At 34.7% G+C, this 25,074-nt stretch overlaps 2 protein-coding genes across 2 annotated transcripts in view; both read right to left on the reverse strand.

The window, feature by feature from the left end:
• The window catches only part of LOC134855165 (ras-related protein Rab-14-like), a 108,397-nt gene that overhangs the window by 4,367 nt on the left and 78,956 nt on the right, over positions 1–25,074 (reverse strand). Inside the window, exons 2-6 of the mRNA XM_063871583.1 lie at positions 4,381–4,424; positions 3,607–3,757; positions 3,216–3,357; positions 1,039–1,154; positions 632–788 (exon numbers count right to left, since the gene is read on the reverse strand). Coding sequence (XP_063727653.1) covers positions 632–788; positions 1,039–1,154; positions 3,216–3,357; positions 3,607–3,757; positions 4,381–4,383 — 569 coding nt within the window. The 5' untranslated portion in view covers positions 4,384–4,424. The remainder of the gene's footprint in view (positions 1–631; positions 789–1,038; positions 1,155–3,215; positions 3,358–3,606; positions 3,758–4,380; positions 4,425–25,074) is intronic.
• Positions 7,620–24,193, reverse strand: LOC134855531 (abl interactor 1-like). The gene is made up of 11 exons (XM_063872075.1): positions 24,104–24,193; positions 23,383–23,610; positions 17,212–17,268; positions 16,934–16,955; positions 16,756–16,854; positions 16,036–16,202; positions 14,785–14,890; positions 13,545–13,652; positions 12,909–13,118; positions 11,743–11,820; positions 7,620–8,899 (listed from the first exon to the last, which is right to left on the reverse strand). The coding sequence occupies exons 1-11, from the start codon at positions 24,185–24,187 to the stop codon at positions 8,733–8,735; spliced, it is 1,326 nt and encodes a 441-aa protein (XP_063728145.1). The 5' UTR covers positions 24,188–24,193; the 3' UTR covers positions 7,620–8,732.

The following is a 25,074-nucleotide window of genomic DNA, read 5'->3' on the forward strand; positions in this document are numbered from 1 at the left end:
GCAAATTCAACCAGCAGTTCACTCCGCACCCCAACAACAGCAAAAAAAAAATAAACGAGGGCAGTTATACGTAATATCAAAAAACTGAATTGAAAGAAAACTTCAAATATAATGGCCGAAGCTACAACCAAGTCCAATACGAAAAGCAAAGCGCTGGGGCCTGACCACTTTGTCCCAATCCATTAACATTTTAATGGAAAACAAGCTATCAAATACCTCAGGCTGAGAGCTACCGACCAGTTGCATTGCTCTGTAGTGGCTGAAGTCACAGAGCGTTTATCACTACCGGAGTTTACTTGCAACATAAACTTCCAAGATCACCAACATGGCTTTCGAAAAGTAGATCAACAACACCGGCCCTAAACTGCATTGGTTCAAAGCAACAGAACAACCTGGGTTTGGTTCAAAAGTTTCAATCGGAACATCAGATCCACACTCGAACATAAATTCCAGCCCGACATTGAGCTCTTGCTTATCGAAAACCAGGAGAGCATCTCTAAGCATGATAATGTCACAGAACAAAAACAACTTCATACAACAAAAATTTAAAAGCTACTCTTAAGATGATATCTGAATGAAAATTATTTTCTCGCTTCTTGCCATCCATATCCATGTGGCAACATCAACTCACATTAAGTACACCTCGCCTCCCCACCCCGACAAAGCGTCTCTGTCCATAGCATTGACCAGTGACTGGGAAATGGCCTCAAACAGTCCATCTGGCTTCAAGTCCGGCTTCCATAGAGCCTCACACATACCATACAGCTCCTCACTGCCCGTTCCAGCAACTGAAAACAATAACAGTTCAATAGCAACTGGTTTCCAAGTGTTCTTCCTAGCTCCTATAAAGGCGACTTTCTGATATCAGCGCGGTTCTTGACTACTAAAAAATACCCACCAAACAAACTTTAACTTATGCTTCAATTCGTTGTTATAATCGGAAGTAAGGACAAAAATTTCGACCGAAAGAGTCAAAAGGTGAGAGGGGGATGAGTACTACAAGAGCGGAAAAAGGATTAATAACATAACTTATGTTACCTGCGAAGTCGGATGCTGTGCACTCGGCGCCTATCAGGTCAGTGTTGGCTATTCGGGGCTGACCAGTTTCGGCGTCGAAGTAAGCTATGATCGGATCAACGAAGAAGGGTCCGAACCTAAATATAAGAAAAAAGAATTTATTTCTCCAAGTATTGCAACAATTTCAACAAAATTTAAATGACAAGCAAAAAAATTTAGCGCTGGATAGGATGACCAAAAGGCATATGAAATTATCATTAATAGGCTACCCTTTAACACAAATACAGTGAACTTAAATATCAAATGTTAAAAATTTCAAAAAACTCTTCTTCAGTGAAAATCTATTTATCGAACATAAACAATTCTATAAAACATAGCCAACTAACAGTTGGAAAAAGAGTAATGAACGCAAGGAAACTGGAAAAAAACTGACTTGTTTTTTAGAGAGCCTTCAACTTTTGAATTTCGAAGAAAAAAATAGACGGCATTAAGGCTCTTTGAATTTGTAGAACAATTCATGATGGACACTTTTTTGGTGAAATTAACCCTATTTGAGAAAACTGGATTAATACGTAAAACTTTTATTGCGTAGGGAAATTTGAAAATTAAAGTCCCCTTTCGAAATAGAGTTCGATCAAATTTTTTGTGGCCTTTACACTTTTGCTGTTCGATAGTGGATTTTGCCTTTCTTTTAACAATAGAAATGCACTGAACTTTAAAAAAATCACAAGTCAAACCGCGAAAAATCAAAACTGAGCGTGAACAAATTTTAAGACTTTCTTCTGAAAAAAAAAAAAAAAAAAAATCAGCAAAACCTATATAAGAGTACTCACAACGACTTTTAATTACTCACAACTACCATGTTATATAGTAGATTTGAAACCCAGATAAAAACAGACAACACAAAGGAAAATTCAGAACAGGAAAAACCAGAAAGCAAAACAAAAAATGGAAAAAAAATTGTTTTCTAATATTTTTGAACCAGCATCATCTAGACTCTCAGAATTCCGACGACCATATCCTCAGTCAGACACCCCTGACTTTAGCAACAAAGCACGAAATAATTTCAAGAATTAAGTAGAAACTTTAGATTAAATAATCACAAAAAAATCATAAAAAATAACAACGAAGTAAACTGAAAAAATCAAAAATTTGAAAAAATGCAAATTCTCAAAAAACAGGTTTCAGAAAGTCAAATTTTTAGCACGATTTCACAAGCCCATTTTGCACGCTTTTCATTAGCCAACCACGATTTGACATCTGAGTTTCAATTAATTTCCAAAAAACCGGGCTGTTCTCCTTTGATTATCACGAGTTTACACGTGGGGCTAAAAACATCAACATAATGAGTTTTCATATTCAATTCGTCACTAGTTTGACAAATGCTTCTTTCCTGGTAGAAATTCACAATCGAAAACTGATCACAGTGGCGAAGCGGAGCTTCGCATCATTTGCGATACAAAAATAGCATTGTGAGCTATCAGACAGGAACGGAAAAGAGAGCTAATTAGCCCAAAGGAAACGGAAAAAATTTCGAAGAAACCACAAGTAACAATCTTCAAAATGTTGTCTAGAATGATGTTATATTAGCAAAAAACACGTCCCGAAACACATTCGACGGCGTTTAAGCAAACATAAAATTGTTGTAAAAAAACTTAGAACTATAAATGATACTCTGAGATTTTAACGTATTGTGCAATCCGGAGGAAAGCAAAAAATAATGGTTCCTCGCGCGACCTACAATTAGACGAGTAAGCCGAAATCATTTAGGCCAAAAATTCAAAAAAAAAAGATAAATATACAAAGTCAAGACTAGTAAAATTACTAATTGCAGATGTAAATGAAAACAAAAAGCAACTATAATGAATGGAGACGCTTAGAAATTTGAAATCATTATGAACCAAGATACCAAAAAATTTAGTTAGACAAGTTGTTACCATGAAAAAAATGTGCTCTGATTTGATAACGCTTGCTAAGCGCACGCGTAACACAGAGGAGAAGCTGAGCTTTGCACCACTTGCGATACATAAAGCCACCGACTCATTAAAAAATTGACAAAAGTCCAGAAACAAAAACCAAAATGTTCAAATGTTTGTTTTAAACTGAAACTATGTTAAATGAAAATCCGTGGCAGAACACAACAGCCAGTATTGAACTAGCTACAAAAACCTGATTGTTGTATCGGATGACATGCTTACCTTCGTTCGTAGAGGATGTTTCTGATCATGGCCAGCAGCACTTCGAAAGAGAGTTCTCTCTCCTCCCTCAGTTTGAACAAGTTCGCCCTGAAGGTCAGTCTCTGATACACAGTCTGCACATCTGTCGCCAGACCAGCCAGTCCTTAAAACACTTATCTAAGATAGTCCATTTGTATTAGTTCCCACATTCCTGACTGAGTTATTTTGCTGAGAGAAGCTTTTTTTGTGATTCAAGGTGGTTTTTTTGTCTAGAACTTTCACTTGGCACCCATATTTTTTTTTGGCAGCCAAAATTGATAAGGCGATTAGGCTGTGGTATGTACTACGCTCCAAATTTTTTTAATTTATTTTTCATCTTGCTAATGTGACATTCCACTGTTCACTTACGTACCAATAAACAGACGTGGTCCCATTCTGAATATCTTTTTGAAGTTTGTGTCTATGGTCTGGAACTGGATACCCAGTCTGGTATCAGAAGCAATGGCCACACACCCCTCCCCCGTCATGGCCACTATGGAACTTCCATTGTACTCCGTGATCGACTGCAACAGAAAATTAGATACAAACGTTCAGAACTGTACGAAAGTTCCATTGCATATCACGTCATAGCCATAAAAAGAACATATTAAGAGTAATTTGGTGTAAAGAACAAAGAACAAAATATTTACGATGAGCTAGTAGTTTCCAAAAACTTTCAAAAAAACATAGCAAAAACATGTGCGATGATTTATCAACTGTGTCGCTGCATTTCGGTTATCACCATAAAAAAAAAGATTTCGACTGATGCACATAGTCTTAAATTTAGTCTTAAACCAGTGTTGTAGCTAAATTGTAGAACGAAATATTGGAGAAAGCAGTTTTGGAGAACGGAAACTAATTTAGAAAAATCCGACAAAATATTAATTTGAACTACGTGGTTCAAACGTAAATTAACTTGCGTGAATACCCTTAAAACTTCAAATATACGAGGATTATTTTACTTCGCAGAACATTTAACCCAGTGAAAAACAGAGGCATTTGAATTTCAAGAATGTTAATCGCATTAACAGATGAGATATTGCAAAGGGGCCACTAACTGTAATAACCTGCCAACTAATAATTTCCAGTTACTAAATATATCAACATTAACTAAAATATATCAACATTCGGAAAACATGCAACTCACCATTCTGCTCTTTTAGTTTTCGCGCAACGACCGGAACTCAAACTATCTGAAAAAAGTCATATGTCAGAACAAGAAAATCAAAATAACTGGTTCAGAAATGAAACGAAAAGCAAGCTTCCAACTGTCATATTCGTTTTCTTTTACTGCAACTTCAACGGATCATGTGGTAAAGAAAAGACAAAAAGAAACAAAGACAGCCGGTTACTGTGCAAGTAGCACAGAATGTTCTGACTATAGTCTTAAAAAACACAATTCTTTCAATTTAGTGTCCTTTTTCTGCGGGTTGCGATAAATGAACCTGCACAAAAACAAAATCTGGGGCATATTCGACAGTCATAGTAGAATATGCAAATTGGAAAACAGATTTTTGCAGAAATATTACTTGAAAAAAAAAACGAAAAAACCGTCTAAGACCGAGCGAATAAGGTGAAAGCAGTCTTTCAATAGCTTATTTATGCTTAATTAAAGCCTTCAAAATTTAGTTTTACTCGTGTTAAGTTCGTTTTTAGCGCCATTTTAGGAATAAAAAATTCAAACAAATAAATTGCAAAATTGACTTTTTTTCGTTTTTTTTTCATTTGTTTGAATTTTTTATTCCTAAAATGGCGCTAAAAACTCCAAAAACGAACTTAACACGAGTAAAACAAAATTTTGACGGCTTTAATTAAGCATAAATAAGCTATTGAAAGACTGCTCTCACCTTTTTCGCTCGGTTTTAGACGGAAAATCAAAAATTCCAAACAGGTTTTTCTCGATAGAGAAAATTTTTTTCTTCATTTTTTAATTTCGTTCAAATTAGCACTCAAAGGGCATTAATGTTCAATGATTACTTGAAGTACCTAATTTTTCGAGGAAAACAAAAACTAAAACACCCGAATACAAAGTTCATTCCCATTTTCAATGGTCAGAAAAACTAACTACCTAAGTTGCACAGAATGTTCGGACCAATCAATCTTTGTTTTTTGTGCTTACCGTGAGAGAACTAATCGAAAGCGCAGACCGTTAAGGAATTAGGCATAACCAATAAAAACAGTCTACGAAAAATAAATTCACAAAAAAAAAAGAAACAAAAAATCTACAAAATTTTTTTAAAATTTTTTATGCCCAAGAAGCGCTAAAACAAGCATCTGAAACCAGTTTTCTTGGAGTAAAATTATTTTTATAGGACCCACTCCCCTGCTTAAATTGCTCGAAATTAGACAAACTCAAACGTGTTTTTCTCGTTACAGGAAAATCGTTTGAAAATTTTTCAATGTTCAAATCACAACTGAGAGGGCGTTACGATGAAATATTACTAGACCCATACCTATGGGTAACTGTGGTACCTGTTGTTGCGTGAAAAACATTTAAAAAAATAAAAACTTAAACACTCGAAGACAAAGATCCTCTCCATTTTCAATGGTTGCAACAACAACAATTCCAACGTTCTGATCGCATATTTAACAGCGAAGTAATTAAAAATCACTAAAACGATCTTGTTAAATTGAAAAAATTTTTTTAGTTAATGCACTTGAATTTGATAAACAACTGCACAATTCAAAGTAACATTATCTAACAGGTGAAAATCGTAGCCCTATTTTTCTTGACACAGGGAATTTTCAGTACCCAAGTCACGACTGAATCGTTCTTCGTACGATATACGCTCCAAATTCTACGAACGCTAATTGTGTCCCTGATTTTGCGCGTGAAACCCCTGGGTGGTAGTTCTTTTCGAAATTTGAGAAACGAATACCGCCAGCTGGTTTTTGTACTGGTAGCACAGACTGCTGTCATTATGGTAAAAAACAGTAAGTTTTCTTTTCTAATTTTTTTTTCAAATATTTTGTTTTCATAGACAACTGTGATTAATTAAAAGTGAGCTTCAAAATTGAATAAAAAGAAATGCATGCTCGTTAATTTATGAGCTTTTTTAGATATCTGATTTGAAGAAGAAAAAGCAAAAGAAAACTTTCAATAATGAAAAAACTGTAAAAACCAACAGATAATTCAATAACTTTTTCAATATTTTTGAAAAAGATAATTACTACCTAAAATAAATTCTGGAAGGCGTATTTAAAAAAATGAATACGCCTAACTCAACCTGAAACTGACTGCACGTACTTCTAAGCGATTTGTAAGAAAAGCTCTTTAAGCGAAAAAAGTCTTGTTCTCGATTAAAGTACTCTCTCGCAAGCGAAATGATTATCTTATTCTGAATGGTTTGATAAAAATTCGATGAGCTAGCTCACTAATTATAAAGCTGCCACTAACAAAAGAACTTAGCCAACAGACATATGAAAAAGAAAAAAGAATGAAAGCAAGGAAACCAAAAAAAAAACGTCCACTTTCGAGTTTCAGAGAAAAACAATATGGCCTTAAAGCTCTTTGAGCTTCAAGAACAACTTGTGATTGACACTTTTTTTGATAAATTTACCACAATTTCAGAAAAATAGATCATAAATTAAGCGTTTCGTTCCGCTAGGAAATCTGAATCTACTTTCGAAACTAGAAGACGATCATGTTTTTAGTGACCTTTACACTTTTGCTGTTCGATAATGAAGTTTGCCTTCCTTTTAACAAAAGAAACGAAGTGAATTTAAAATCAAATCAAAGTCCAACCGTGAAAAATCAAAATAAAAAATCGAAAACCCCAAAAAAAACAGAGGTAATGCTGCACTTCGCAAATACATCCAAGAGAACTCCTAGATCAACAAAAAATGGAAAAACCGCAAGAAACGATCGAAAAATAATTCTAAAAGACTACGGGATTTGAGCATCCACTATTCCAATGTTTTTGTGTTACACTTATTTTCACACATTCTAACAGTAATCATCAGCCAGCGATGATTGCTAGTAAAGAAAGAGAATAGAGGTCAACTAGACACCAAACTTCATAGAAAATTGAACGCCGAAATTTTCCACTTTGATTGGAAAAAGAGAATTCCTCGATAACACAAGCCTTGCTTGTGCAAATATATCTGATCTGATTTTCTAGTCCGTTTCGTCTACTAAGTTAATGAAAAACAAAGCTCTTCAATTGCCTAACCGAATTTTATCACGTGATTCGTTTAAAATTAGCCACAACTTCCACTCCAACGTTGCACCCTTCGTAATTATTTAACCATTGCACCCTTCGTAAATTAAACAAAGATAAAAAAGAACAAACTGATCTTTGTGGTATTTTTTTTAACTTTCACCCTATCGAGAAAAATGAAGAAAAACGCAATTTAAGAGTTTTTTTATTAATAACAACAACAAATCTTTCTAATTAATAATTACAATGATTAAGCATTATTCTAATTAATAATTACAATGCATTTAAGTACAATTGAAAATTTGGATATGAACAAGCACATATTGATTTTAAATACAATCAACAATATTAAAAATAAACCAATAACACATAATTTGAACCAATTGAACAATCTCCCCCCTAAATCAATTAAGGGGGGAGAAAGTTCACTTGGTTAAATGTAATATTTTTCAGCCAATCAAAATTGAGCACATTGCATGCATGGCTTACTGCTGAATTTGTCATTTAATTATGGGGGGGGGGAGATTGTTCACTTGGTCTATTCAGAGGGGAGATTGTTCACATGGGCCCATTATTTAGACCCTTTATCATTAAATATATGTTATTCTATTCTTAGGAACAGTATTTGAGGCTACTTCAATCAAATGGTTATGAAACAACACGCGAACCTAATTTAGATCTTGATATATACAATAATACGCACCAGAACAACTTAATTCACAAAATTGTTTTCCAGCTTTTAAAAAATCAGAAGCTTCAAAACTCATTTCAGTCAATGCACTGGTTTTCGTTTTCATTGTATCACTGATTTCCGGTTTCATTACAGAAAGCACTTTAAAAATCATACTAGCTGTCTTGTTTCATCCCTAAAAAACGCTATGGTCTCTTATGTCCAAAAGCAGTCAGTAAAATGTTAAGAAACAAAGTAAACAACCATTTAGGTGTGCTACCTGGAATGCATCATAACAAACAAAAAAGCGTGATGAATCCGATATAATAGTATCGAAGCATATCTAACAGACAGGTGGAAAAAAATAATATTTAGCAAACAGAAAAAATAACTACTAATTTCTTTTTTAAAAACTTATTAACTTTTGCTTTTCAAAGAAAAAAAAATATTTAGAGCTTAATCTAATTTTTTGAATTTTAGATTACTTACGACTCACTTTTTTGTGGACAAAATAGGCCCAATATAAGAAAACCAAATCAGGAGATTTTTTCTATCTTTGATATCTCAAATTTAACAGCATAAAAACCACAACGTAAAGAGGTAGAAATTCGACTTGTTTGATTAGCGCTTAAAAAACTACTACAATCCAATATTTATGTATGAATTGTATTAGTGTGAGTTAGTTGGTGCCAGATAGGAGGTGGGAATGATGCCCCATGCAATGTGGTCAGCTGTGGCCTCAGTCCAGGTAGAGTCGGAGGAGGCAGTGGTCACTATGTCCCCCTTCTGGTAACTCACATTGTTGTACTCGTCCGAATAATCATACAGCACTCGCACTACACACAACACAACAAAGGAATAGAAGAGAGACAAAAAGACGAATAGACAGACATTTGAACAGATAGAAAATTCACAAAAGAGCAACTCGTTGAGGCAACTACGATACGAAGATTACACAATTGATCATCACTTCCGGTTCATAAACAAAGCCAACATACAGTTGGAAAACTGTCATTGAACGTAAGTCAAAAGAACAAAAATAAAAAATCACAACTTTCGGAATTCAGAGAAAAAAAGATGGCCCTACAGCTCTTTGAACTTCTAGAACATATTATGATCGAAACTTTTTGATTAAAATAACCTAATTAGAAAACGCTGAGTCAATAAGTAAAAACAATTTTTTTCGCAGGGAAATCTGAATTTAAAATTGAATTCCATTTTCGAAACTGAAATCGATCACGTTTTCCGTGACCGTTTTACACTTTTGCTGTTCGTTAGCGGAGTTTGCATTTCTTTTAATAAAAGAAAAGAACTGAACTTCAAAAGAAATCAAAGTCAAACCGCGAAACAATAAATTTGAGCCTGAACAAATTTCAGGACTTTTCCAGCAAAAAAATTTGAAATAAATATCATCGCGACCTATAAAAGAGTTCAGTGACTCTTTAACAAACAAAATGGTTTCTGCGATTCGCAGAGGATCTATCAAAGGCTTATAAGGCATGCCTAAGCATAGTCCGTTTCTATAATTTCCTCACATTTTGTTGAGCAAATCTCTTTTTTGTGATTCAAGGCCGTTTTTAGCGTCTAAAAGTTTCACGTGGTACCACTGATCCAGCCTATATTGGTCAAGCAGTGGTAGACCTGTAGCTAGAGGAGGCCACAAGAAAGCTCGTCCTCGCAAACTATCATTTTCATGGCAGGGGATCGAATAAACTATCTGCCGATATCAAACTGAACGCCTTACCACTATGCTAAGTGCTTTGAATTTTGCATTAACATGCACCAATTTGTTTCTCGCAAGATAAGAAGCATCTGCTCCACGACCGCTTGTAATTTTACTAACACTATCCACCAATAAAGCAGCTAGAATTGCCAATTTTATGCAGCAAAAACTCGACCAAAACCATGAAACTATTTGAATATTCGGATTTGAATATCCGAACTGTTGATTAGGAGTCATACTTCCTCTCATCTGCGCCACGGTCGCTTGGAAGTAAAATAGTGGCTCAGCTAATGGTGGATCTATCTGTTCTTATTTTTTCCTCAAAATTTGTACTGATAAGGAAACGCGTAATTTTCGAAATTTCAAACAAATAGACTTTACGCTAAGCCCGTGTTTTTCTGCTTGAGTAGGAGATTAACCACTTAAGAGAAAACTACTTCTTGCTCTTGCAATAGAAGTCTTTATTTCAGATTTGGCTGGATAGTTTTTGATTCCAAAAATCGATCAAAAATTTGACTTTTACTTGATCCATAAAATTTGCTCTACACTAAAGCATGAGACGAGCCACAGCTCTCCACGCCCTGGCTTTTAGATCGAAGATTCCGGACCCGATTCTAAAGACTGCACACGTAAAATCAGATTTAGCGAGAAGTTGTCAGTAATTGTGACGAAACTTCTAAGAAAAAAAATTTAAAAAGGGTTTTTCGTAGTCCATATCAGCTTTTCTACAAAAGATAGTTAAAACAGATTAAGCGGGAAAAATCTAAGCACCATATTAGTTTTCGTGAACTATCAGCCTCAGAATCAGAAGGTTAGTTTTTCAAAAAAAGCATTACTTTCCAAAAAACATGCAAAATTTCAAAAACTGGAAATTTTCTAAGGCCATACTTTTTTCAAAACGCGGAGCACAGCCGCTTGCGCAGGTAAGATTCGCCTATCCGATTTTTTTCTTTAGGTTAAACCTTTAATCTCCAATTTCGCAGGGTAATTTTTGAGAAAAAAATTAACCAATATGTCAAAAAATGGGCTTAATTTACGCCATAACTTTGTTCTACCAAAACTAGAGAAAGGAGCCGAGAAAGGTAGATCCTCATAATTTGTTCTCTTGATCGAAATCTTCTTCTCAAATGCTCAAAGGCTAGCGCATTTAATATTTGAGAAAATTAAAAACAAAATCAAAACAAATACGCCAAAATTACGAAGGCCGTAGAACGCAGTAGCGGATTTAGGGGGGGGGGGGCGGACGCCCCTCTCTTCAGCGATTCGACCCCCTGCCGACCCCAAGGGTCCCCCTTTTGTACTGCTTTGAGATCTCCATAATTGGTGACGGACCCTAGAAATTTTTTAAAGGCGCAATTTCTTTGTCAAAATTTTCCAAAAATGCCCAAAAACGGCTTTTTTGACCTGTTTTTTCAAAAATTTGCCTGCGGCGATTCAAAAATTTGCCTGCGGCGAAGACAATTTGGACAAGTTAGGGCCTTTATAGTGGTTTATCCATTTGGTTTGGTCGACCTAAAAAAAAATCCCATACATTTTCATAATAAATACTTTTTTTCAAACAAGACCTAACACTAACCAAAAAAGCAGCAAGATATGCCATGAAACTGTTTATGCTTAAATTAGCTAAAAAAATGATTAAATTGAATTACACCAAAAGTGCCACCAAACTTTTATTTGCGACATACGTTTAAATAAAATCTTCGTAATAATACACTACGCTCGCGTATGTAAATAAACTTATCCCATTTGAGAAAACTGGATCAGTAGGTAGATCCTAAAAAAACATCAAGAACTATATAAGTAAAATCACTTCGTTCTGTTGCACTTATTCATCTGTAATAGCAAAAGCTATTGCAAAAAAAACAATAATGAAGGTTTCAATTAAACACTTTTTGCGAAGGAAATTAATGACAATCAAGATTTACACGAACTGAAAATGAAACAAATTGCACTTACTCTTTGCCTGTACAACATCTGCACCATTTGAGTCCCCTGTCACATCGTACTCCGCATCATCAGGCACATAGTCTCCCGCTAAACACCAACAAATAAATGTCTGGCACACTGTTATAAACATTGCTATAAATATATATTTCAAGAGTTAAGCATATACGCTTTTTATCCTTGCAATGGGCTCCCGCCCACTTTCGCGATATATTTTAGTTTTCAGAAAATTATGCTCAATAAGCTTGAAAGCCTTCAAATGAAATGAAATGCATTATATCACTAAAAATCATACTTAACAGCATTCCAGTTTTTTTGTGGCCTGTACCAGAATTTTTTGACGCCAATGGTAAAAACTTTGACAATCCTTTCTTCAGACTTGCCATTAATTTTGCGAGCCCCGCTGTGGCCTTTGAGGTGATATGTTACAATAGGTGGTAATATTTGAGTGCATGTATTAATTTTGAGAACTATAATGCATAATATAGTCATTTCATTTTCAACCAATGTACATGCTGTTAAGATAGTTTTTGTAAATACAGTACTCTTTCAGATAAAAATGTTAGTCAAAAAATAAAATTTTACTCTTCTTTTGCCAAAATTTTGGATTTTGAAATAAATTATAAATACTGTTCGAAGTATAACAAAACGCGATCCAGTTAAAAAAAAAACAGTCTTAATTTTGAAAAAACTTCAACTTTCGAATTTCATAGTAAAAAATATCTGGCGCCTTAACCCTCCTTGAATTTCAAGACACAATCAAATCAATTTGAGAAAAGTGGATCAATAGGTAAAGTTCTTATTCCGCCGGGAAATATAAATTCCACTTACGAAACAAGAAGTCGATCAATTTTTTCATGACCTTTGCGCGCTCGTATTTATAGAGCAAATAATTCCTGCCCTTAGGCAAATGAACTGGAATTGAACTCGAAAAGTGCACATATACCTAAGTGCATTCATAAATTTATTAATATGTATGAATGTATATCTGTAGTTAGTAGAGCATTCTAAGACCTTTTCCAGAAAAAAATCACCAAGAACTCTATGAACTACTACGTAATGAAATAACACTTCTTACGCTCAAATTTATTAATAAATAGTTTTATTGCCCAAACACAGTCCGGACTCTTTAGAGAATTAAACATGTGCCAACTAGAATTGAAGGGCAGTGTACTTACGCCCTACGCTTATTGGTCGTGTCCAGTCCATCTTCGGCTTCAAACTGTTCGGATCACTCTTTCCAAGCTTGGGGTTACTCTGCTGTTGTGGCATGGGTGGCGGTGGTGGGGGCGGAGGAGGGGGCGCAGGTGCTCCCTTTTTCCCTGCTGCAGGATTGGTTGGAGGTGGTGGGTGTGAGAGTGTCGGGGGCGGGGGCGGTTTCGGTATAGCTAAATGTAAACAAAGTTCTTGAAAGATAGCATCTACTTAACAATTTCCACCTGTATGGTATCAACTAAAGAATATCCATCTGTTTAAATGAAAACAGCAAGTTAGCCATAGCGTTTTCTGTTGAATTCTAACTTTGCTGCATTCTGATTGGTCGAAATTTCGACCAACTTTATCTTAAAAACCACCTTTCTTGAGAAGGAGGAATGGAATGTAGGTAGATCCGAAATATATTTTAGTTTTTCTTTACTGTTAATTCTTTAGTTTCAACTTCGAGTTTTATTTAACAAGCTGCTTCACCTACCAATTCCTACTTGAAATTTACTTGAAATTTGGAGAAAAAGGCGATAAATGACTTTGTGGCTTACTAGCACTTAAATGACTTGCATTTACCGTTTGCTACAGGGTTACACCTTATTTTAACTCACATTCATTAGGATTCGAATTAAGACTCTGGTTCGACTGTCCCGGCGAACTTGACGTCAGCGAGGAGCCTCCACCATTGTTGAGACTACTGCTGGATGTACCGCTAATAGCTGAAATACAAAAGAAGGTAAAATGAATCAACTAATGGATCAGTACTTCATAAGCTTGAAAGTTGGGTTTTGCGTTTTATTTGTTACGTGATTTACACAGATGCACCAATGAAGAACACCAGCAAATTCGCCATAAAGCAAAGTTAAAATACCAAAAAAGTTGCTTACAAACCCAACACCCCCCCCCCCCCCCCAGAGTTGGAAACGGGCCTGAATTTGAGGCCTGGCCCGGTTGAGAAACAAAACTTGAGCTCGGGCCCTTTTTTTAAATGAAAACACGAATTTCTTAACAAAACGTAAATTGAAAAACAAAGGTGTTATTTTACCAATTTTTCCTTCCCCGGGTTGACCAAAAATGCTTATCCTACAATTTCCATATATGAAAAAATGCTTATCCTACAATTTCCTACAGTTTCATAGACTCAGAAAAGTGTAAAAAAACTCTAGGATAAGCATTCTGGAAATTGTAGGATAAAATTTTTTTCATATATGGAAATTGTAGGATAAACATTTTTTCATATATGGAAATTGTAGGATAAACATTTTTTCATATATGGAAATTGTAGGATAAACATTTTTTCATATATGGAAATTGTAGGATAAACATTTTTTCATATATGGAAATTGTAGGATAAACATTTTTTCATATATGGAAATTGTAGGATAAACATTTTTTCATATATGGAAATTGTAGGATAAACATTTTTTCATATATGGAAATTGTAAGATAAGCATTTTATCATATACGCGAAATGAAATTTTTTCACTGAGACCCACTTGATACCCATAGAAAATCAAAAACTAACTATCTGACAGTTATAATTTTTAATTTTCTGAGAAAAAAATATGACCTTGAAGCTCTTGAATTTGTATTAGCGTTGATATCGGAAAACTGAATCAATAGATAACCTTTTTCTTCCGCTGGGTAATATGAAAATTCAAAATTAACTTTCGAGACTGATATGTAATTGCAATGCTAAACATACATGTTTTTATATGTACCAGTCGAACCCCGACCTGGATATTAAGACTCACATCGTAATTGCGCCATGGTCGCGTGCCAGTGGTCAAACACTAGCCACCAATATAGCAATTACACAGATGCTGTTTAATTGCAAATGATGTACCTAACCTTTGCGCATTGATGACCCCGTGCGTCCCGTGTGCTCTATCTTGTACCTCTTGTCTCCAGCAAACTTACTGGCATTGGACACACCTGCAGTCACCCCCGTATTTTTCTATAACAGTTCACGAAATAAAACAAAGTCTGCCCTAAGATACCGTTGAAAACTTCTATTTGTTTTTATGAAATTAAAACGACATGCTCTGAGATTCTTATAGGTTTTACAGAGGCGATGCTGCGCTTCTCAAACACTTGCGAGAACACGCCAAAAAGCAGTCCTAGATTTCTAAAAAGTGCAATGAGAAAAAGTAAAAATAAGCCTCGAATTAGTAAAAATTCGGCGACGACTCGGACTCGAGCCTACGACTTACCGCGACCTAGAAATAAATAATTTCACGCACTAACCACTCAGCCACGGACTCTTAGTCCATCATAAACACTAGCCACAAAAAATGCCGAGAACAGATTTCCAATGCTACAGATCGTGATTATAGCAAAAAGGCACACAAGTGAACGTCTAATGAACACTTTTATTTGCGAGTTAGGTTAGAAAAAAAGTTTTGTACAGAAATACTAGCTGCTCGTTAGCGTTAAAATTACAATAAGAAAAATTTAAAATAAGCCTCGAATTAGTAAAACTACGGCGAGGTCTCGGACGCGAGCCTACGACCTAGAAATAATGGGCCTCACTCACTAACCACTCAGCCACTGACGCTTAGTCCATCACAAACACTAGCCAAAAATAAAGCCAAGAACAGATGCTATGCAATTTCCAATGGGCTTTTTTCCAGTCCCCCCTTTGATTTTTTCTGAAATTCAATTTATGAAAATATATTTAAAAAATTCTTTCTTGTTATAAACTGCATTAAAACGTGTCAGCGTGACCAGGTGAACAAATTTTTACATTTACTACATGCAAAATGCCGTGTGAAATTTTTTTGAACAGATTAGTTTTGTAATTTTACGCGGGGTTGGGAAAGTGGAAAAGAGCCTTCCGATGCTACAGATCGTAACTATAGCAAAAAAGCACACAAGTGAACACTTTTAATGAACACTTTTATTTGCGAGTTAGGTTAGAAAAAAAAGAAGGTTCGTACTAAAACACTAGCTGCTTGCAAGCGTAATACAAAAATATGAATGCGTTCGTTCTTAAAACAAAATTACAAAAAACTACGCATCAGTTATGAGGTTAAGGTTAAGAATAATCAAATCATTAGTTTTGAGTCACTATTTCTTAAAAAAGATCCTTTAAATACCTACCAAAATTTGGCCTTGATGATTCTGAGATATAGCACGAGGTGGGGTGCCCGTCACACTTCCGTTCTGTAATGGCGGTGTGTTACCATTGCTCAGCCGCCGGTGAGAATCTTGAGTGGGTGAAGCAGCTGGCTCATCAATAGAAAACGAATGCCCAATTCTCTGCAGGTCTGCACAAAAAAAAACGACTACCAATTCGAATGCATAAAACGAATGCCCAATTCTTTGCGAAAATTTCCAAATATCGATTTAGAACTGGATCACCAACTTACAGCTAATTTGACCCAAAGATCTGAGATCTACTCTTCATGCAAGTGAAGATGCAAAACTCACGAAAACTAAACACCATCATGCAAAAACTACGCACATTTTTAGAGAATGGAAACTTACAGGCAGCTATTTCTTTCTGAAAGACAAAACAAACATACCATGTCAACTTTTACACGGCAAACGTAGAAATGAGCTTCGTGTCTTTTCACAAGTTTGCGTATCATTTATTAGTTACCGCAGATAAGTCTGAAATTGAGGATAAAACGGTGTCCAAAAAATTAAGTTCAATTTTTGAGCACTACCAAAAGAAAAGCAAAATTACGGACCAACAAGGGCCAAAAACAGAGAAGGTGGATCCAAGATTTTCAATAATGAACCAAAATGTACCAGTCCGTTAAAAAGCCGTAAAAAAGATTATCTGGACACCCTGCGTCGAAAATCCTTGGAACTTACCTTGAATTGATTTGGGTGCAAAATACTGTGGGGAAACGGTAGCGCTGCTCGGAGGGTTATCCACTTTCAGCTTTCCAGGCCTCCTGTAGAATTGACCTCCTAGAAACCGTTAGAAAGTGTGAGTGATGAAAACTCTTTTTCCTTTTCAAAATAGTATTCAACGACTTTGGTAACTTACCATACAATGTTTCTGTGATCGGCTAAAACAAACAAAAAACTAAGACTAAAGCTTTAACTTGTTTTTTTTCGGTGAGATTTGGGTTCTAAATTTCAAAATTTTGGATGACCTTTTTAAATTTAGGTCGACCAATTTAATTTACGAGCTATTTAAGTACCAGAAGACCCTGTTAGACCAGAAACTTCCGTGCAGCACTTTGGGCATTGTTTTGAAAGTTTTTGCTCATTCCACCTGCCCCTAACCCTGCCCCTGAACACAAATGTAAACGATTCACTAACCTTAGATACTTCTCGAATGGCACGAAGACAGCGAATGCGCTCCATATTCTCCAACTCCTGAAAGAAGACTCACATAAGAGTATCCACTTGATTGTACTACTGGCCTCTTTTTCTCATATTCTTGCAAGTATTTTGAGATAACAATAGAGAATAGCTGAATTGGATAGTAAATTTAGCCCCATTTTAGCCGATCCTCTATTAACCAAATAAGTCCGAAGACCTTTCATAACAAAAATAACTACTCGCGGTATTAATTTCAAACCAAATGTTTCAGAAATTCTCAAAATATGAGTTGACTATCTGATCAAAAAAGAATGAAACATAGTGAGAAACAGTTGCTCTTTTTCTTGACCTTCAAAAGTAAGTTTCTTTCTTTAAAAAAATTTGGAAAGGCCGATTACAAACTTGAGTTACGTTGTTTGAATTAACAAAAAGACAAAATCATTGAATTCAATTAATCTCAATTATTGTATTAAAAAGCTTTTTCTTTACATCATGTATATTCCACAGCAGATGAATGCTATCATCAATCAGATAACGGATAAGACTGCGAGAGAGGCGTTGCTGCGGATGGCAAACAACTTAGTATCTGGTATGAGTGAACTTACAGAAAAGGTGAGCGACATACAAACCATTTGTTTTAATTTGAACGAACGGTTGAGGCTACAGGAACGTTAAACCAGTAAGGATTCCATTCTAATCAAAAATCCTCCATTTAATCTGCGAAAAAATTCGGGTGATTTTTATGAAAAGAAGAACAAATTTCTTGATGATTCGCTAGTATTTTTCCAAGATTTGGGATACACTGAATTTACGGAGAGCTCATTGAGTGGATACAACAATATGTCGGGTACTGAAAATCTACCTCATGGATTGACCCCTACGGTTCTTGTGAAATTTTTCAAGTTGGAGGACAAATTAGCAAATAACACGTTACGAACAAAGTTTGAATAAAAAGCAACAAATTAATGGGATGAAAACATACATGAACGAGCCTCTCCTTCCTGTTGAATCAAACATAAACCAAGAGAAAATCGAAAATGGTTTCAATACATCTTCCTGGAATTGCAGCGTGTCGGTTTTGTGCAAAAATGACCGTGGGCAAGTTCGTTATGAAAAAAGTGGACCACGTGGAAGAATCAAAAACTATGAAAAATGATATCAAAAAACAACCCATGGCTAATAGGGCGACAAGTTCTAAACGCGGTGAATCCGAAATGAAAATGACTAGAGAATCAAGAAACTATGCTAGTTTTTCTCCCAAACTAAAAATAATGAACGCGAAAAAGTGAAGAATGTGAAATCCTATCAATTCTAGTTGTGGAAGTGCGAGCAGTCCCTCAAAACTAAAATTTTGAGTTAATAACCTTGATGTAGCTATTATCTTTACATAAGTTGAATAAGCAAAAGCGTTGGCTCTAGAATTAACTATTAAATTTCTAAAAATTGTCTTTTTCTCATTATCTGTTCTATTTTTTCCATATTTTCTCTCCCATAGACAAAATTTAATTTCAACAATTCGCTTAGAGGCGAACGAGTTCTTCTTTATTTTTTTTGTTCAACATGGTTTTAAATAAGGTACATACTAAAAACACGGTACTAAATCTCAGTTTTGTAACAATTCAATTATCTGTAAAACGCATTAGTCAACAAAAAATGCAATAAGCGTGAAGAACGCTTGAGGTTGAGACTAGTTGCGATTCTCAGCAAGTAATTTCTTAGTTTAGTGTCTTTTTCTTTTTTCTAGTTTTTTATTCATCTTATTCTGAAAAATCATAAAAAAACAAAACTTTCGCTACTGAAGCATAGAAGCCTAAAAGTCGTGTACCTCAATTCTTAGTTTTCTTTTTTTTCCGCTTAACTTTTTCAATACGAATTTTTGAGTGTAGTTGCGATTTTCAGCAGATAATCCAATTTTTTCCCAATCAAACTTTCTCAATTAGCATTTTCGAGTGTAGTGGCTAAGCTCGTCTAAATTTAAATATATTTTCCTGGTTCCGATTTTCAGCAAACTGAACGAGAAGTGTCTAAACTAGATTAAGAACCTTCAGCAATTTTCAGTAATTATGGTTGAACAGAATAAAAAACGAATAAAATGAAATTTCGAAGTATAAAGAAAACCGATTGAAGTCAGAAGTTATTGTTAGAAAAAAAAACTGATTAAATGAATTTTCAAAGTATAAAGAAAACCGATTGAAGTAAGAAGTTATTGATTGAACCAGATTGCAATTCTCAGCAGTCTGCTGATCAAATCACTTCAAAATAAAATAAAACTGGTTAAAAATACAAAAAAGTGCTTCGAAAAATATGAACAATTATTATCAAAAATCAAAATGTAAGTATATTGGCCAAAGGAATAATAGGATAAGGCCTGAAAAAGGAGTAATACCTACAACTGAACGTCCATTCTTTTGCAAACTATTCGCTCATTAGCCCAAAATCATCAATCCCTTAAACTAAAAAGCTGCAAATTAGAGCTCTTACTGAAACATGGCTGAAAGATTAAATGGAGTTCGGTATTTTCAAATTGGCAGGTTACCAATCAATCGAAACGGTGAATAGGAACAGACGCGGTGGAGGTGTTGCTTTTTACGTAGGCGAAGGTATTTCAGATAATAAAATTAGAGAACTGATTTCAGAAGAAATGCAAACTTTGACTTTTTTATGCGAAAACGTCGGAGAGAAAAATATAAATGTTGTCTATATAGTACCTCAAATGAACAATTGTAAATTTCTTGATGAATTACAAGCTGATCTGTTCGAGTTGAAAATGCAGCCTGCAGATATGCACACTGTATGTTGAGACATGAAGGTTGATGTGACTAAGTCGAGAAGTGACTCTCTAAATCTTGAGAACAGCCTGCTACTGTTTGGGTTAAAATTATTTTAAAAAAAAAATACTCGAGTAACTAAAAACAGTCAGTCAACAATTGATGTATTTCGTAACAATTTAAAATCGATTGTCATGGTCGAACACAACTCAATAACGGACCACGAGGCGGTAGAAATTGAAGCACCATTTCTTACTGAAAACAAAACTTTGCTTAAGAAACAAAATCTTGAATTTTTAACTGACTGGAACGTTTTGGAGAACCATGAGACTTTGCTAAGTTGAATTTGGCGCTGTGGCAGACCCCTGAAAAACTTGAGTTGAAAAAAGATACTGAAGATGTGAATGGTTGCATTTCATAGCTCCTAATAGCTATCCAATCTAATTGTAAGATATTCATTCCTAAGCTCCCAATAAGTAAAAAAAAAAAGAAAAACTGAAAAACAGCTAAATTTCAAAATGAGAGTAACAGCTGGATTAAATTATAGAAAAAATAATTGAACAAAAAGAGTGATTGTAATCTTGATAAGTTCCACGAACAACAAAAAAAAGTTGAAAAGCTTGTGTCGAAAATCAAAAAGTTCTTTCTTTGAGAGAAGACAGAAAAGAAAGAGCCATAAAAATTCGAACAAATTTTATAAAGTCATAGGTGAAATTACATAAAAGAAAAAAACAGTGAGTTCAAAACAGCACTCCGACTGCAGAAGAATTAAATAATTTTTTTTAATTGAAATTGATCAGAAGCCTATCTAAACTGATAAAACACCACACAACATTAAAAATGTTATAGAGAATGGGATTAGTGTTTTTCGAAGCATCTCACCCCGAGAAGTTTATGAAGTAATTAAAAGCCTGAAGAAAAAAATCTGCCTTGATAGTTACAAGCAAGTAACAACCTAATTAAAAAAATAAGTCCATTATATCTAAGATGCTGAGTAGCCTTTTTAATCAAAGTAGAGTTGTCTTATCCATCAATTTTTAAGAATGCAAAAGTTCAACTAATTCAGAAAAATAGCACATTCTAAAATTAAGGTAACTACTGACCTATATCTATTCTACGAATTATGGAGAAAATTTTCGAAAAAATGATTAACCATCAATTGAGACGTTTTCTGAATAAATATGATGTATCAACAGCATGTCAGTACGCATTCCGAAATTGAAAAAAGCACAGTTGATGCTATCTTAGAACTCAGTGAAGAAAAAGTGGAGAACTTAGAAGATAAGAGTGGCTCCGTGTGTACGCTGATAGATCTTACAAGAGCGTTCGACACAGTTTATCACAAAATCTTACTGGAAAAAAGCGAATTATAATACAGTTTACGTTGTAAAATTGTTAGTCTTTCGAGGTCATACCATATCACATTTCAATATCAGACTCTAGTACAACCTAGATAAATAAAAAAATAAATACATAAATAAATACATAAATAAATAAATAAATAAATAAAAGCAAAAGTGAAATGTACAAATAATTAAATAGACATGAAAAAATATATATGAACAAATAACCAAACAAACAGACCCATAATATAAATAAATGAAAATAAATAAATTAAATAAATACACACACAGAAATAATAAAAGCAAAACTAAATGAAAGAAAGAATAATTAAATAAATAAACAAAACACGTGATAAAAATAAACAAAAATAAATATGTACATACATAAATTATAAATAAATATAAGCAAACTAAACATAATTAAATAAATAAAAGAACAGATAATTAAATAAATAAAGATGAACAAATAAAGAAACAAACATACGCAATCACGTGACATAGCGCGATATAGTCCAGCCCACATGATAATTGATAACTGTGGACGTTATTTGTCGACACTTGACAACAGACAACATTAAAAAAAAAAACCCGTTACACGATACCATAACACCTTGACTAAAGTCTTCGGTGTAATAAACAAGGATAATACATAAGTACTAAAGTGTAATGAGTGAAGAAAAATTAAATTTCAAAACACACATCGATAAAACTTTTTTAAAAAGCAGCCAAATCTTGCTCGATGTCACAACACATCTACACTGCTCAAGATATACAAAACGTATTTTAAAAAGTCAGCAAAGACTCGTGTGGAGGATTTGTTGGAAATTAAAAAGTGGGAAAGTCTGAAACGTAATCGGGACAAACATAAACTCTGTTAGGTTCGAGAATTACATGTATATGAGCTTTTTCAACTCAGGCTTAAAATTATAAGACGATCTTGTGGAAAAAAAACTTCATGAATACATAAGTGAACAGGAGATAACGTATACTATCAAAACAGGCAATACAAGAAAAAATTTCGCAGCAGAAATAAGCTTACTACAAGAGCAAAAAAGAAAATCGAAAAAAGGATTCGTATTTTGTATAATAAATTCTGACAGTCAGATAAAAAATATTATTTTTGAAGCGTTAACAACTACCAATGAAACTTTGGACTTATTTTTTCATAAAATAAGAGACATATATATTTGTGACAACGAACATTTTCTTTGTATGTTATGGTAAATTTCCATCCCTTGTTATAGTATTTTTGCTTATCTTATTTTAATTGTTAGACAACACCAAAACAAACAGATTTTTTTCTCTTGTAGTTTTCTTTTGTGATATTTGAAGAAATTTTGCGGTCCTTTTGTTTATGCGAATAGTTTAAAAAGGTAGACGAACAAATTTTACTCATGGAGTTGCCACCCGACAGGCTGATGCCTTTTTGGTATTCTCCCAAGCCGAACTTTATTGTTAACATACATTTTCATAAAATGTATGCTTATAAGTTTAGGCTTCAAAACATAATAATAATTATTAGAATGATTCAACTCTGTCGGTCAGATTTTCGAGGACATGAGCTCGTACTGCAAAAGCAAATCATTTTTTAAACACGGATCTGTCTCTCCTAGTTGAATAGTCAGTGGATCGTAGCTCAACGACGACTACTCTGGTAGCTTCCAAGGGTGAGACAACCGTTTTCAGCCCAGGATAATAACCAAAAACATTGGATGACCGTTGTCATGCGATGTACAAATCCGAATCTGTTAAGAATTGAACAGAACAGAAATAGCTTCTTTCCAACTTCAATTTGACATAAGCTGCCGGCGCTTTAAGCCGGTATTAGGAACCTTCAGCGCCCGATCAAAAAGGTGCTTATTACATACTAGCTCATTTTACCTTGTAATACTATATTATATCTCTTGAAAACTAAATTACATATTCATAATTTGTAACCACTTGTAGTCTGAAACTCTTGAAACAGGACCCTCATTTCTAATGGCGGTCTCCTAGGCAGTATACTTGGCATGGCAGATTTGTAAATTTACGTTGTTATTATTATTATAGTTACTCACCGCCAGCATTTTCCCACTGTCTCTGTCCAGTCCTTCCATGGTCTCATCCTCCAGACACTTAAGCTGCACCAGGAACTGTTCGGTGCTCTGGTGGATGTTGCTTGCCACCGTGCACAGGGCGTCTATGGTTATGGCCCGAGTCTCCTCCAGCCACAGTCTCTTTATCGCCTCAATCGCTTCTTTTCTGTCTCCCATCTGATGCACCAGAGCTTCATCCGGATCGTTAGCCTAAAAAAAACAATAATTAAAATAAATTATCCAAAGTTCATTGCAACCTTCAATCAATTTTCATATCTGAGTCATAGATGACTTAACATTCGATTCGTATGTTAAATCTAATTTAATATTTCTCCGTTGGAAAACAATAATTCGTTAAAACAGACACCAACATTGAAATGTGAAAGTATACCACAACTAGAATTTATAATCTGGAATGATATTGCGCAACAATCAAAATCAGTTTTCATCATCCCTAAGCAATAAAAAAGAATAAACTCGCCCGAAAAGCTTTCAAGCATTACATATAATGCCAACGAATTCGACTTGAAACACTTTGGACATTGATCTTTTTCCTGAAGGAGAAATCAAGTGTTCCAAAATGTTTCTGCACTTCATACCCTTTTAGAAATTTTCTGCATCTCGTTAATTTTTCGAGTATTTTGCAGCGGTTAACAGTTCTAACCAACTCTTACCCTTTGCTTTTAATTAGGTTCAAACTTACATTAATAAGACGCCGGTCCTCGGCCAACCCGACCAGATATTGTCCAAAGGAGCCAAGGTTATTCATTATATCATTCATGGACATAGCTAACTGCCTGAAAACAAATCAATCGTCACTCAGCAGCAAAATTACAATACAGAACTCTACTAAAATACGCTGGTGTTGAAAAACGCAACAAAAGATAAGAGTGGCCAATTGAGTTCGAACGTGTCTGGAGCCCAAACCAATTTGGATTGCCTTTTGCTTCCATGAGTAAGCATGTCAAATTAGGCTTCAGCTTCTCCTCTCAGCCAAGAGCTGAAACAACGTTTGACACACAGGCGAAAACAACTAAATCGCAAAAAAATATTGAATACAATATTTTCTTGGAAAAATAAAAATTCAATTTCAGAAAAACAGTCAAGAAACACAAATACCAGCATTAAATACGGTCTTGAGATTTAAAGAGCGGCCTTCAAGACGAAAAAAATAGGTAGACAACCGTTGCGCCGAAAACAAATAGAAGCCGTAAGAAGAAATTGTCGTCATAAACATTTTGAGCGAATAAGTTTTAAAACTTTGAGCTCTTGCACCACATCCGACCTTACTTAAATGAAAAATGCCCAGTTTTCCCTTCAAAAGACTCAAAATAAAAGTACTAAGCCAATATAAACACAGAGGCAAAGCTACAAACACTAGTCACGAATAAAGCAGCTACATATGCTAATAAATTGCCATTTCGATGTAGCAAAAGTAGCACCAAACACAAATCGACACAAGTTGCAAGTAAAAATTTAAATATAACAAGACTGCTCGTATCAAGGCGAAACCCTGAATGTTCCGACTGACTTTTGAGGTTTGTGGAGCAGTAATAACATAAAAAGATCATTGTAAAAACATGAAATTTTTTTTAATTTAAGATTTTTTGTGAAAATCATCCTCGACACGCCATATTAAGTACAAAGTGATAGATTTCGCTCCTAGTAACAAAT

The sequence above is a fragment of the Symsagittifera roscoffensis genome, chromosome 10 (genome assembly GCF_963678635.1).
Source record: "Symsagittifera roscoffensis chromosome 10, txSymRosc1.1, whole genome shotgun sequence".
Lineage (NCBI taxonomy): Eukaryota > Metazoa > Xenacoelomorpha > Acoela > Convolutidae > Symsagittifera > Symsagittifera roscoffensis.

Bases quoted from the DNA above. Each gene is read 5' to 3' on its own strand.
- LOC134855531 (XM_063872075.1), bottom strand. From the start codon at position 24,187: ATGTCCATGAATGATATAATGAATAACCTTGGCTCCTTTGGACAATAT. The intron at 14,891-16,035 runs GTAGGTATTTAA...GAACTGTTATAG, and splicing joins ATCATCAAGGCCAAATTTTG to AAAAATACGGGGGTGACTGC. The intron at 11,821-12,908 runs GTAAGTACACTG...GTTGGTGTTTAG, and splicing joins ACGACCAATAAGCGTAGGGC to CGGGAGACTATGTGCCTGAT.